The 13,225-nt window shown below is 37.9% G+C and overlaps 1 protein-coding gene across 2 annotated transcripts in view; it reads right to left on the bottom strand.

Annotated features, from left to right (window-relative positions):
• Positions 1–3,515: 3,515 nt before the first annotated feature.
• Positions 3,516–13,225, bottom strand: part of PPP3CA (protein phosphatase 3 catalytic subunit alpha) — a 195,960-nt gene continuing 186,250 nt past the window's right edge. Inside the window, exons 12-14 of one of the 2 annotated variants that reach the window (XM_032185920.1) lie at positions 10,135–10,232; positions 7,458–7,487; positions 3,516–4,237 (exon numbers count right to left, since the gene is read on the bottom strand). In XM_032185920.1, the coding sequence (XP_032041811.1) occupies positions 4,044–4,237; positions 7,458–7,487; positions 10,135–10,232 (322 nt within the window). In that variant the 3' untranslated portion in view covers positions 3,516–4,043. The remainder of the gene's footprint in view (positions 4,238–7,457; positions 7,488–10,134; positions 10,233–13,225) is intronic. The other variant, XM_032185922.1, reaches the window with a different exon arrangement.

Below are 13,225 nucleotides of genomic sequence, written 5' to 3'. Positions count from 1 at the left end.
TGCTTTGGTGCATTTTTTTATTTTTTTTATTTTTTTTTAATGTGATTCTCACATCCCTCTCTTTGTGAACAAGTGGGAAGATTCATGGATCTGACTAATCTGAGCAACAGTACCTTGAAAAAGACGGGAGACAGATTTCTAAGAACTAAAAGTATAAAAAAAGTATAAAAAAGGAGTAAAAGAAAAGACTGAAAGAGTCTGTGTGTGTGTGACAGCTGGCAGTTACGATACAAGCTTAAGCAGGGTTAACTCTAGCACAATCTGGGGGAAACCCTGGGCAATAATCAAGATTGTCTCCTTCAAAGAACATATACTAAAAGTTTATGCACTTGGTAGCTGTTGAAAAGGAAAATTATCATCATGCAGAAAATATAATACACATATCCAATACACCACATCCTACAGTGGAAACCTACATGTTAAAAAAAATAATAATCCAGTCAATCCTGATGTAGGCACCGATGATGCAAAGAAACCTGTAAAGGGAGATGTACTTCAGTGTGTGGCATTTCACTGAGTGAGACCATCCAAAACTCAGCCTTCGGTGGCACCACGTTTTTTCTTCAAATTCATCTATAGCTCTTTCTGTAGCAGGAAAAAGGACAGCTGGAAGAAATGGGATGCCCTGGAAAGAGATGACCTTTGAAAAATGGTTTTATCCTTTGAGAACATGAAATTATAGAGCGGAATACCCCTCAGAGCTCACCCAGAACCTGCCCCACGTTAGGACAGCGGGACCCGGTCCTGCAGAGCTGGGCCATCTTACCTGGACCCATGGGAAGCTGCTATTTCATATACTCAGGACATTTGCTATTCTTCCAAGACAGAACAAGTTAAATAAATATATATATATCCTGACTGACCACACAGAATTTGTGCATTTCCTGATGCAGCACTCAGCCTGCGCTACCTTGCTTACTCCTAAGCTCCTGAGCAACTGCAGCAGGCACTTGCAAACCCACGGCTGATTTTTAGCTTTGATAGCTTGGGTTAAGCTCACCGATTGAGAGGTCTAAGCAACACCACTGCTGCTGATGGAAAAACTCCTTTCTTCCTGTTAAATTGAGTTAGGCAACTGCCAGGGCCTGAGTTAAACGAATCCAGACAACATTTTGCAGCGACAAACAACTCGGTTCTATGTTGTACAAACTAGCTGCTGAGTGCTAGCCCAGGCATCTCTACAGAAAAACTCACATGAGGTAACCTACAGTTGTTCAGCTAGCACGTCCCTGGGACTGATTTAACAAAAAATAATTACTGAGTTTTACCATTACTTTTTCCAGAGACCGTTGTCATTCATCAGATGAGCAGCTCCACCGATCAGATGCACAGTTAGACCCTGCACGTCTCCCCTTTGTGTTTCATTTCTATATAAGCCTAAATAAAACTTTAAATCTAAAATTAATCCAACTTTGCAGCCATGGATATTATGAATTCACTGTATTTTTGCCACCATTCCTATCTTGCCAAAAATAACAAGAAAGGGCTAAAGTGGGAAGAACACATAAGAAAACAGGCACCAAGCCAACATTTAATAATGCTACCTGAAAGGAAGACTAAAGCAATACCCACGTTGTCACACCGTTTGGCATTTTCCATCACTTCTTCACTGGATGATGGACTGTGGAAGGATGCTGAGCATAGTCAGGGAGAAAATGAGAAAAAAAACACAGAGCTTTGACAATTCATCTCTGACTACAAGACAGCATTTGAAATTTGATACTGAAAAGCATCATTTTTTTTTTTTTCCCCTTTCCTAAAGGAAGATTGCAAATGATACTAATTCACCTTTTCAAATACAGGAAGAGAGCTGGCTAGGAACATTTGCAAGGTCTGTCCATAACCATTTCCTTGTTTCCACACAGGGCGGGATGCTAGTCACATACCGTAATTACATCTTCATAATTCACAAGTCATGATGGAAAAAGAGGAACCTGTATTTGAACTGGAATTTTCTCTCTGCTGTGAGAGCCTAAGATGAGTCCTTCTGCTACCAATTCCAAGCTTTCTCTGTAAGTTTAGATTTCCAGGTATGAATCATCTAATATTTGTTTCTAATAACAGTCTGCAACAACACTGGGGGGATAGAAAAGCAAATTACAATCACAGGGCACTGTAGATGAGAGAGCAAACCACACAGAAAGCATACTATTTCTTGTGCACTCTATTAGTGGGATACATTCTACTCATTTCAGAGAAAAAAACCCTTTTTACCTAGAACTTGAGGGAAAAATCAGACATACAGGGAATTTGCAGAAGCAGCGCTCAGTAGCTTAGTGCAGCTAGGTAATAAATGCATTTTTCTTAGTAAAGAACTGACCTTGAACTGTGAAACGTGTCCTTCTTCCTTTACGCAGATGGTCTCCACTTGTTCAAAAAGCAAAAGAGAGCAACAAACGCACGAACGTGTGCGCACACTTCTGTGATTTAGTCAGCAAGAAAGGGAAGAGCACTTACGTTCATGCACATTTTTATTGAGTAGTAATATAAAATGCTTCTTTCATTGTTACAAGTGCATGCTTTTGATTGCCAACATTTCGAAGTCAAATTACAAAGGCAAGGCTGTAGGCTGTAGTGAATTACTTGGGCACTTATACAATTGTTAAAAAATATCAATGGACTGTTTTGTTTTGTTTCTTTTTCTTTTTTTTAGAATGAACCAGTCGAAACCCGTAACTGATATACAAAGGGAAAAAAGTGAAAAAATTACACATTTTGTGGCACATGACAGAACATAACAAAATGACTAAACCATTATGACATTAACAGTTATCATGCATTTAGAATTTCACATGTAACTACAAACTTATTTAAATTTCACAAGGTTTGCTAAACATGCTACCCATCTATATGTGCACTGACAAGCTTATGTTAAAAACTTTAAGAATACTCTCCCCTTAGATTTTTCAAAGCTTTTTTTTTTCGATTACAAAATTTCAAAGGCATTAAGCATTTTTTTTTTAGAGAATATAAAGTACGCCAGTATACATACATTTCCAGTATAAGTCAGACCACTAAGCGCATTACAGTCCCATACAGGCCTATACAGCCATTTTTTTTCTTAAAAAACATGCATAGGCAGATTTTTACAGAATATAGATGCTTTTCACTGCACTTAATATGGTGTCTTGTTCACTATACTTAAAAATGCACCACTCATAAATATTTAAATTCAGCAAGCCACAACCAAGACTTGATTTACCAAAAAAAAAAAAAAAAAAAGAAAACCCCCCAAACCAAACCCCCCTAAATATAAACAGCAAAAAAAAAAAAAGATAAATGTTATCATTATTCCAGTTTTTTTTTTTTTTTAAAACAAAGAAAAGGATAATCGCTGCCAAATTAGTAAGATAAGTGTTATATTTAAAGAAGGGCATTGAAGCACACTAAAGAAACCTGAGGTAAGCATAATCTGTACAAAATTAAACTGTCTCTCTCTCACTCTCTCTCTCTCTTTCTCGCTCTCTTTTTTTGGCATTTTAAACAAATTTCCAACATTCTTTTTTTTTTTTTTCTTTTTTTTTTCTATATTTTTTAAGACTGCCTAATTTATTTCATAGCCATTGTCTGACAAGAGTAGCAAAACATTATCAATAAATAGTCCTTATTTAGTTTGTACATTTTGTTAAAAATGTTTTGATGTTGTCCATGTTTAGTGCTGCAACTGTAAACGTACAATAGTTAGTAAGAAATTAAACAAAGTTTTCATGTCCAGTAACATAACAAAAGGCCTTTCAGTAACATATCTAGAAGTTCCCAATGCAGTAGGAAAACATGTTCATTCCCCTAACTTTGCAATATATACCAGCATTAGCTTTCATTTTTCTACAAGCATTTTAAAGGCATATCCAAAGGAGGTGTCTATCCCCCACCCCCCTCCCACCAAATTAAAGTTTACGATCTCTTCGTAGATGATTTTGTAAACTGAATCCAACACCTGGCCCCCAGAGCAAGTAAGCTATTATCAGAGGCAAGAACATCCAACTGCTGATGTGCAGCAACCCCATCGCGCCCTGCAGCTCAACCCCCCGCCCAGGAAGTGGTCACTGAATATTGCTGCTATTACTGCCGTTGCTGTCAGTGCCATTAGTCTCTGTGGAGATTGCCTTGTTGATGGAGTTAAGGTTGGCATCAGATGGCACATCTCTGCGCGGAGGCATTCGCTCATTAATTCGATCTAAGCCTTTGGCCTCTTCGAAGCTAGTGATCTTATGCTGGGGTGAAAATCCTTTGATAGCTAAATAAAGGATTATTAAAAAGTACAATTAGCAACGTGGAACTCTTGGCAGTTTTTCCCCCAACTTAGCAACGTCCTTCTTTGCGAAGAAGGCAATGAGAAGATCTGACAACACGACGGACTCCTTACCGTATGCAGAAAGAGCTGGGGGCGAGCCGCCACCGTCTCTTGCAACCCAACTACTTTTTTTACAAACAAAATCATCTCCCACTACTTTGCTGTCCTCTGGGGCTCAGCTTAAAATACTAAGAGGCTGCTGTGAAGCTATGGTCTGTAAATCGGAACAACGCTCAGGGCAAGCAGTGACCCAGTGAGGTGGTTTTGGTTGTCATGGCCCAGAGCCTATGGCCTACAACGTTAGGCCTCTCCATGACATCCTCACTCAGGGAAAACTCCCCTTTGGTTTTCAGAGCCCACACAAACTCTGGAAGCACTGGCCAGTTACAAGCAGAGATGATGTGACGTGGCCAGTCTTCATGGTAAAGCTATAGGGCATTTGGGCTGACCCTATAACAGCTCGTCCTAGGGTCTCAGTGCGGGCCAGCCGCTTGCCGGTCGGTCACTCCCCAACCTCCCTGGACTCTAAAAAGCAGTTTGAGTGGGACAGCAGTAATGCCGTGCAACGCAGATGAGGGCTATCATATCATTATTTTGGCATATTGGTACAACTGAACTTTGAGAATAAATTCACCAAGGACCAAAGTTCCAACTGGATCCGAGGACTTTTGAACGGCCTTTCAGCAGCAGCACCGATGAGGCCGCATTGACCTCAGAAGGCAGCCGCAGGCTCAGGAACATACTCACAGAGTGTGATTTGTTTATTTTTCTTTGATTGATGAGTTTAAGATATTTAGATTTAAAGCAAAAGAGAAAAAAGCACTGTAGGCAAACAGCAGCTCACAGCTCCATAGCAAATTTGTAATAGCCTTCTGTGTGCTTTTCTCTTATCAACGCCAAATCCGTGTGCTGTACTTCCAGAACGCTGGTTGCACTTTTGTTAAGCCTCTATCTTAACATGCCATATAGCAGAAATGGTGTGTTAGTACCAGGAAACTGCAAACTCCCTGGGTAGAAAAGTGGTAGGGGAGTTTCAAAGATCAAATTCAATATTCTTTATTCAATATTCTTTCCCACCTTTTACCTTCTTCCCTCTTCCCTAAAGTACCCTTCATCTCCTTGCAATATGAAGTCCCAATTCTGTACAAGCTTGTACTTCTGCTAACAAAAAAAAAAAAGGCAAACAAAACCAAAACCCCCAGACCTCCAAACATCCCTGGTACCAATCTACCACTCCTTGCATTTTGTGGGGAGTGAGAAAAGCATTCTCATGCTGAGATTTTTGCCAACCATTCCTGTGAAAATGGATAGATCCTGTTTGCCTCAGGATTTAGTTCTGTAACCAGTTTCACAAATGTTATATTGGAACTTTGAAGTGCATGGTTTTAACATGTATCATACTTTAACTTAGAAAAAACAACAACAACATAATGGAGATTAGTCAAGTGAGCAGGGATGGAGCAGTGAAAACAGAACAGGCCCTATGGTAAGTTTTTTCAAGTACTTTTTCTTTATCGTCTACCACAAAAATGAAGATGTCTAACAAGCACCCAGGCCAATCCCTTAAAGCAACAGTTTAATGGATGGCCGTGTTGAAGCTGAAACAGTTGCTGTGTTCTGGAGCTTGCAAGTAGCACAGCCCAGTTGGAATTACAGGTATGGAGCACCTGGTGTCATCAGGCCCTGAATCAAAACTGCAGAGGGACAATTAGAAAAGGACGAAACATTTTCTCCATCGTTAGCTTCGTCTGTGTAGAGTAGTCATTATGACTATGGTTGCGTGCCTAACTAGCGAGGATGGCAAATCAAGAATTAACTTGAAGAGTGCGTATTGCTGGAACAGGATCACGTTCAACCAATTGTATTTCAAGCAGACACATTATCATCTGTAATACTGAAGAAGGTGCTCTGCTGTAGTTGCTGGTCAGACAACGAGTATTAGCAGTTTACATTGAGAGTATACTAAACACAACACATAGTCACAGAAAATCACAGAAAACAGCCAAACTGTCAACGAGAATGCACACTGCAGATTAGAGATTGCCGATAGGAATAGATAATTCCAACATAAATAGCAGCTTACTCACTGCTATTTAGAAAGCAGTTGTATTTTCTCTTACTTATTTGTTCTAGAATCTTATTCACTGCTTTACAAAAATCAAAAACAAATTCAGCTGGCCAAAAGGGCACATCTCACCAACGGACAGCGATCATCAGATTTTATTTTATTTTTTTTAAATTAACTAAAAAAATACCCGCAGAAAATTTGAGAGGGGCAAGAACAAAATACAACTGAAGAATTTTGTTTTAAAGGGGAATTATGAAAATTCTTCTTCCAAAACTTTATAATGCTGAATGAATATTGTACATCTGTATTGCAATATGTAATTACTTAGGTCTTAGCTGTGTAGTTAAAAATTGCTTAGGGGTTAACTTAGAGGTCTGTCAATAAAGCACCACAGCTTTTGATACTAAACACTCAGAAACCTTCTGAGGCAGCCACTCTCTTTATGTTTGTAGCTAAAATGGTGCTAGTGTTAATGGTTGCTCTAATGTAAATATCCAGTGTGTAAACTGCCACTACCAGAGGAAACAGACGTCTTACAGACAAATGTGTCATGTTGTTTTACTTAAAGAGAAACAAACATGCTGAACTTTAACAAAAGACCAATAAAAATTTTTCACTAGTGACCTAAAAGTAAAAGAAAAAACAAACTGAAAAAAAGAAAAAAAACAACAAAAATATTTAAAAAAAACAACTGTGTGTTTTCCTTGACCAGAGATTGCTGAGAATGATTAGAGGCAGAGCCAGCCTTTAGCGTACAGCTTTGGAGCTATGTGTCACAGAGTATTTATGAGCTGCTGCCGAGTTATGTCCCTTGAGATCCAAGTCCCCTGATCTCCTACTGTGGCATTACTCAGTGCTTGGTTCAACATAGAGGAAGGATTCCAACATGATTGTAACTTTCAGAAAGAAAAACAGACAACAACAACAACAACAAAAATACATTTTCCCCTTTAAAGCAATTACATTTTGGTTAATACCGAGCCACAATTGTTAGCCCAACACCCACACAATCTGTACAAGCTACAGCAAAATGAATACACCCAGCAGAGCCCTTATCTGTTGTAGCACCAACAGAAAGGGGACTGGCCAATTTACCTTCATCAGCCTCAATAGCCTCAACAGTAGCTGAAGAGAAGAAAGGGGTAGCAAAACGAATGAGAAAAATGAGCAGAGGATTTTAACTCTAAGAACAAGTCAGTGAATAGCAAAGGAGCTAACACACTAATGTTACTGTAAGTGCTGGATTTTGGCAAAACAGACACACACAGAGAAATGCTACACAAAAACAATAAATTGCAGATTGAATTAAGCTACAGTTTGTTCTGAAGCAGAAAGATTCACAAAGTTCATAAAGGCATATTTGAATAGCTTTCTTTTGACTCATAAAAAAAAAAATCTTACAAAATGAAAACGTTTTCCATATCGTATATCTGACCTGCAATGTTTATTGTATAATTCTCTCAGTTTTAAATAAGAGTGGTTTGATTTGCTCTGTCAAAAGAGAACAAAAACTGGCATAAAGCCATCACACAAAATTCATACCACTTACAAAGTCAGCTTGAAAAGTATTCACTGCTGGTACAGGGCAAAAGAACCACATCTGCAACTTCTAAGAAAGTTTTTTCTCTCTGCTGACTAAAAGAAACCTCCCCACAACATGGGAAAGAGTTTGCTCAGAGAGCTTTTTTCTTTGCTTGCAATCTCACTCAGTCTGCTCCATCTGTAAGCATCCTTTATGGCAACCTAATCTTTGAAAACAAAATTCTTTTAATGTTTTCAACTGGTGGACATAGATACCATATTGAAAGCCCTTGGGCCCACAGAATTGCAAAGCCTGGTTGGAAAGAGAAAATTTTGTAATCACGAGATTGCTGCAGTGTTATGAATACACCGTATGTTACCACTGTTTAGAAAACTTCATTGTTCTTAAAAAACTTGGCCTTCATTTGAATTCTAACCATCAGTTCTGGTTTCAATTTGTTTCTACAGTAGTCAGAGATTTAGATGCTGAAGCAAATCAGCAAGTGTGATCTAATACAGCACTGCTATTGTTAAATATTTAAAGAAATTTTGAGTTTCAAGAACTTTGTTGGTGTAGAGAATAGTTTGTTTGTTTTTAATTTATCTTCTTTTATCTTATTTTTCTCCACGGAGAAGCTTTTTTGTCCTCCAATGGATTGAGATCAATATTAAAAATACATACCTTTATCTTGCTGCATGGGGAAATTAGAGAAGCTAATCCACATGCACCAAGGTAATCTTATGCCTCTCAAGCTATAGAGCGAGAGAGATGGCAAAAATCAAGGAACTAAACCAATACAAGCATAAAAGAAAAGGAAACATGACAACTACGATGAGAAATTAAAATGAATAACCAGATCCAAACCAGCACTGACACATTAGGGAAAAAAAAAAAAGAAAAGACAGCTAAGATGTATTACTTCCACAGAACATACTACTCATATTTTCTGTTAAAACACACAATAACGGGTGCTTAACAGAAACTATGTAGATTTCAGATTTAGTGAATGAGGTACTACTACGTGTTAACCAATGCAGGAGCATTGTTTTATAGTAATGTTTTACTATGCTACAATACTGCAGTATGAGGAGATTTTACTTTTAGTCAACAAGAAGTGTAGGCAATTTTCTCCAATTCATTTCAGTTCCTAATATTTTGCTAGGGCAACAGTAGCAGTTTTCCTGGACAAAATTTTCTGACAAACATAAAGCAACTATACAGTGAAAAGCCTAGATAGCAAGCGCGACCCTGTGGAATCATATTGCAGCATTTTCAAAGCAGAACGTTACTATGTCTGTAACACACAAGTCGTCAAAAAAGAAAAAAGGGAAGGAAAAAAGGGGAAATGAAAGTTTACCACAGAATACCTGAATCTTCTAGGTAAGAAAAGAGACAGTAAAGGGGAAAAAAATACAGAGGAAGAATGCTCCAGGAAGGAAACAAGAAAATCAGAGGCTGAGACTGTGTTAAGATTATAAAACATTTCTATTTCTAACATCTACTGCCAATAGAACCTCAATAAGTGAGAGACATTCTTGCGTGCCTGGTATATACTGTACAGAAAAAAAAGGAGAGCTTATAGTAGTAAATTAAATACTTTGCAGCTCCTTATCCCACAAGGAATATTTCATCAAAGGCAGACTTAGAGATTTCCTGTAACAAAAAGCGCTTGGTATAAAACTGAACTGACAATCTGTATTGTGTTTGTGTACAAGGCAAACACAGTGTTTGTAAGAGCCTCCCTTCACTTTGGCTTAAATCAGAATGTGAAATTGTTCTCATGCTGTCACCTAGGATTGCTAGAAGATAAAATCTACTTCTAGAACTATTTTCATTGGTGATTCTCTGTGAGGAAGAACAAATCAGATAAAATAAGAGTTTGAGTGTCATTATCTAAGCTGAATCTTCTGTACTCTGTGTATCAAAAGCTGCTATTGAGAAAAATAAAAGATGACTCTATAAACTGTGGGAAGAGTGCACTTCACATGTGATGCTGATCTACCATTCTGAACAGTTGATTCTCAGGGACATTTTTTCCCTCCTTCTTTGAAAATCAGTGGTACGTAATAAGTCTTGAGAACTGGCCTTACGTGAACTGCTCCAAATGCTCCAGTACAGCAAGCCATCTGTTTTATTCTGCCCTTTATTTATTTATTTCTGAGAAGAGTGTGGTTATTTTCCTTGGGTTCTCCAGTTAAAAATCAATTGTTTCTTTTACACATAATGACACACAGAGGCAAACATGCTTACCGCTTTGCAGTGTTTGTTTTCCTCCAGAGAGCACACCACTGGGCAGCATTCCTGTTGGAGTCAGACCTTTCAGCGTCAGCACACTTTCACTCTCTTCTCTGCAGAAGAAAAAATATAGCAAAATCATTGTTATTTATTTTTTTTTCCCAAAAAAAATACAGAAAGCATTCTAGCTACACCTTATGCTACACCTGTCCTGCAATAATTTTTTTAATCTCCTATCTCCTTACCAGGAAAGAGAGAATCTGCTGTTGGTGCAGTTCCAGCGTTGATGCAGTTTCCCCTCACAACATTTGGGATTTCTCCTTTATATATGTAAGTACTTCACCTTTGCACCACACGATGCACAGACTCCCCCTATAGCATCAGTATAACCTGCATCTATCAAACAGCATACGCAAATACCCACATTAGAACACGGTGCTGAAACCACAAACTTGAAAGGAAGGAGACCAAAGGAGCAGTTACTGCCAACAATATATTTAAATCTGTCTCAGTAGTTGATTCTTGGATCACACAATAAGCTGTTGTTTTGTTTTTGTCTACACTAGCACTAAGATGCATTATTTATTATTGATCATCAGCCACTTCAAAAAAAAGGAGCTAGAAACTCATTAAAATTAATGAGCACTTTCAACCTTGCTAGTACTCTTATAGTTTTCTATGCTGAAAATAATACAGGAATTAAGGAAAATATTTTAGGAAATCTAAATATGTTTTTCAGGTCCCCAAGTACATAGTTTTCAATATATGCCAGGAGAAATACAACAGCTCTATCCAGAAAAAGTTATGTACAGCCTTCTGCAAGCACTGTAATGCTGATGACATACTTTCTCAGCAGCAAAACTGACCCCAATTCTTTAAGCGAATAATATTTTGAAGTATTTTACTTTGAAATATATAATGACATTAAACTGGAGGAAGCAAACAAAGGCAGAATTTAGTTCCGCATCCACTCGAGGATAATGTGGTTTTGTCTATCAAAACTGTCTCTCAACAATTCTAGCACATACAGTTTTCTTTAGACCTCTACATGGCCTGAATTAATCATGTATTTTAAGCGACTCTTGTTTATCTATGACATATACTCTTCAAGTTCCATTTTTAGTCCGAAAATGTTTCTTCTTCTACACATACTTTTCCTAGTGTAAAAGTCAAAATTAGACTGTGACTGTTTTCAAGCTGCCTAGGCAATTAGAACTACAGCAATAGCCCAATATTGCCTGAACTAACAGGGTATTGTAATGCCACTACAGAGTATGACACATTAAAAGATTTGCTTGCTCTTGATTATCTGCCTCTACAAGAAAAAGTCTATCTGCATTTTCAATTCAGTCAATTTCTTCTGTTTTTTGAACTAAACTGCAGGATCACTTTTAGCTTCACCTTCAAAGGAAATGTTTATCCATTGTATTTTTCATTATCTTTAAAGTACATGTCCCCAACAAATCTCTGATTTGATCTCAACAAACTTTAAAGACTTTTAGCTAACCTTCAGTGTTCTTAATTTTGTATTTCACCTCCTTTATTTCACTTTTTAAAATAAAAATGAACTGATTAAGTATTTTATTTACCTCCCCCCTGTCTAGATACATCCAAAGAAAAGCTAGGCTGGAAAATACAAAGTTACAGAGAGGCCATGACAGAGAATCACAAGGTCTTCCACTGAGCTTAAGTCTTACCGCTTTCTTATGGCTTTTCCTTGCAAAGCTCATCTACAGCCTTTGAAACTGAATATAGTGGTTTTTTGATGCCTAGTTTTGAGATGGAAGTGGCTGAAATGATCTCAGATATGAGCTTTACATTCAGGTTACATTTAAAACATATCTCAAGGGAGGTAAAAAAAAAAAAAAAAAAAAAAAAAAAAAAGTCTCATGAAACACTGAGATAAATTTGTCTGGTTCTCAGGAAAAGATAAAGCCTGATTCCCATTAGTACCTCAAAACATTACACTGATTTTCATGAAATAATTCAAGAGAGCTCCAAGCTTCAAATAGTGCTAAAACCCTGAGCTATGAGGCTCACGCATGTCACTTAAAGCAGGGCACAAACAAGAATTATGCTGTATTCCTGCTTCATGCTTGAAATGATTCCTGCCCCATGGTTCCTTCTCAAAGTCTTTGACATATAGGTGATGAGGATCATTGGCAAATTATCAAAAAAAAAAAAAAATCAGCTGATCATCAAATTCCAGGCCCTTCTGTGCATATTTAAGTCCAGGTTTCTGTTAAATTCATCCTATATTTCAAAATGCAATCCAGAACAAAATACAGTGGGGATCCAAAAGCTACAGTTCAAGGGCATGGGGAAAGCCAGGTTTCCCAAACTTTGTTTGCTCAACTATCACCAGAGAAAAAGAATCGTGCTGTTTCATGAAGGTGGTGACAATGTCAGCTCCAGGCTCTCTGCCAGATTTAATACAGAGGAACAGGTGGAAACATTTGACTGCTCCCCCGTCTTGTTTAGGGAAAAGGCATTATGCCAACTTTTTAAAAATTATTTATTTTTGTTTTTTATGGGTACCACTGAACTGATAGTTCACATGTAACAGTTTTGGAACCCCAGATATAAGGTTCTCTCTCCGTTTCAGTTTGCAATTTAAAGCCGTGCTGCTGCACTCCGCAATGCACAGGTGAACTGCTGTGTCCATGAGAAGCCCCAGTGAAAACCTGCCCCAGGTGCATGCTGCAGGAGAGTCTCAAAACAAGACAATTTCATCTGAAATCAAGAACGTATTCTTGAAGTAACTATTATTATTCCCTTTTCTTATATCATACCAACAACTATCATACCAATATATTAAAAAAAATAACCCCCCCCAAAAACCCAAACCTTGATTTTATACCAACTGTAGAAGCCATAAACTGACTTCAGCAGAGCAACATACCATTTCCTGGAAAAATTCCCTCCGCTGAAAGGGAGGAAGAACTGTATTTTCTATATTTAGACCTCAGCACAGTACAGCATGTTTTCTATTCTACTCAGAGACATCAAATGGAAAGTTCTAAACATTGGCTAGCAATTAGTTACTCATGTTCATGTGTTTGGGGGAGTGCAGCTGAAGGTAATGAGTTGCTGTTGTTTGCACTGA

Source organism: Aythya fuligula, chromosome 4 (assembly GCF_009819795.1).
Source record: "Aythya fuligula isolate bAytFul2 chromosome 4, bAytFul2.pri, whole genome shotgun sequence".
NCBI classification, from domain to species: domain Eukaryota; kingdom Metazoa; phylum Chordata; class Aves; order Anseriformes; family Anatidae; genus Aythya; species Aythya fuligula.
Note: the sequence above shows the minus strand (reverse complement) of the source record. Positions and strands in the feature narration are given on the sequence as shown.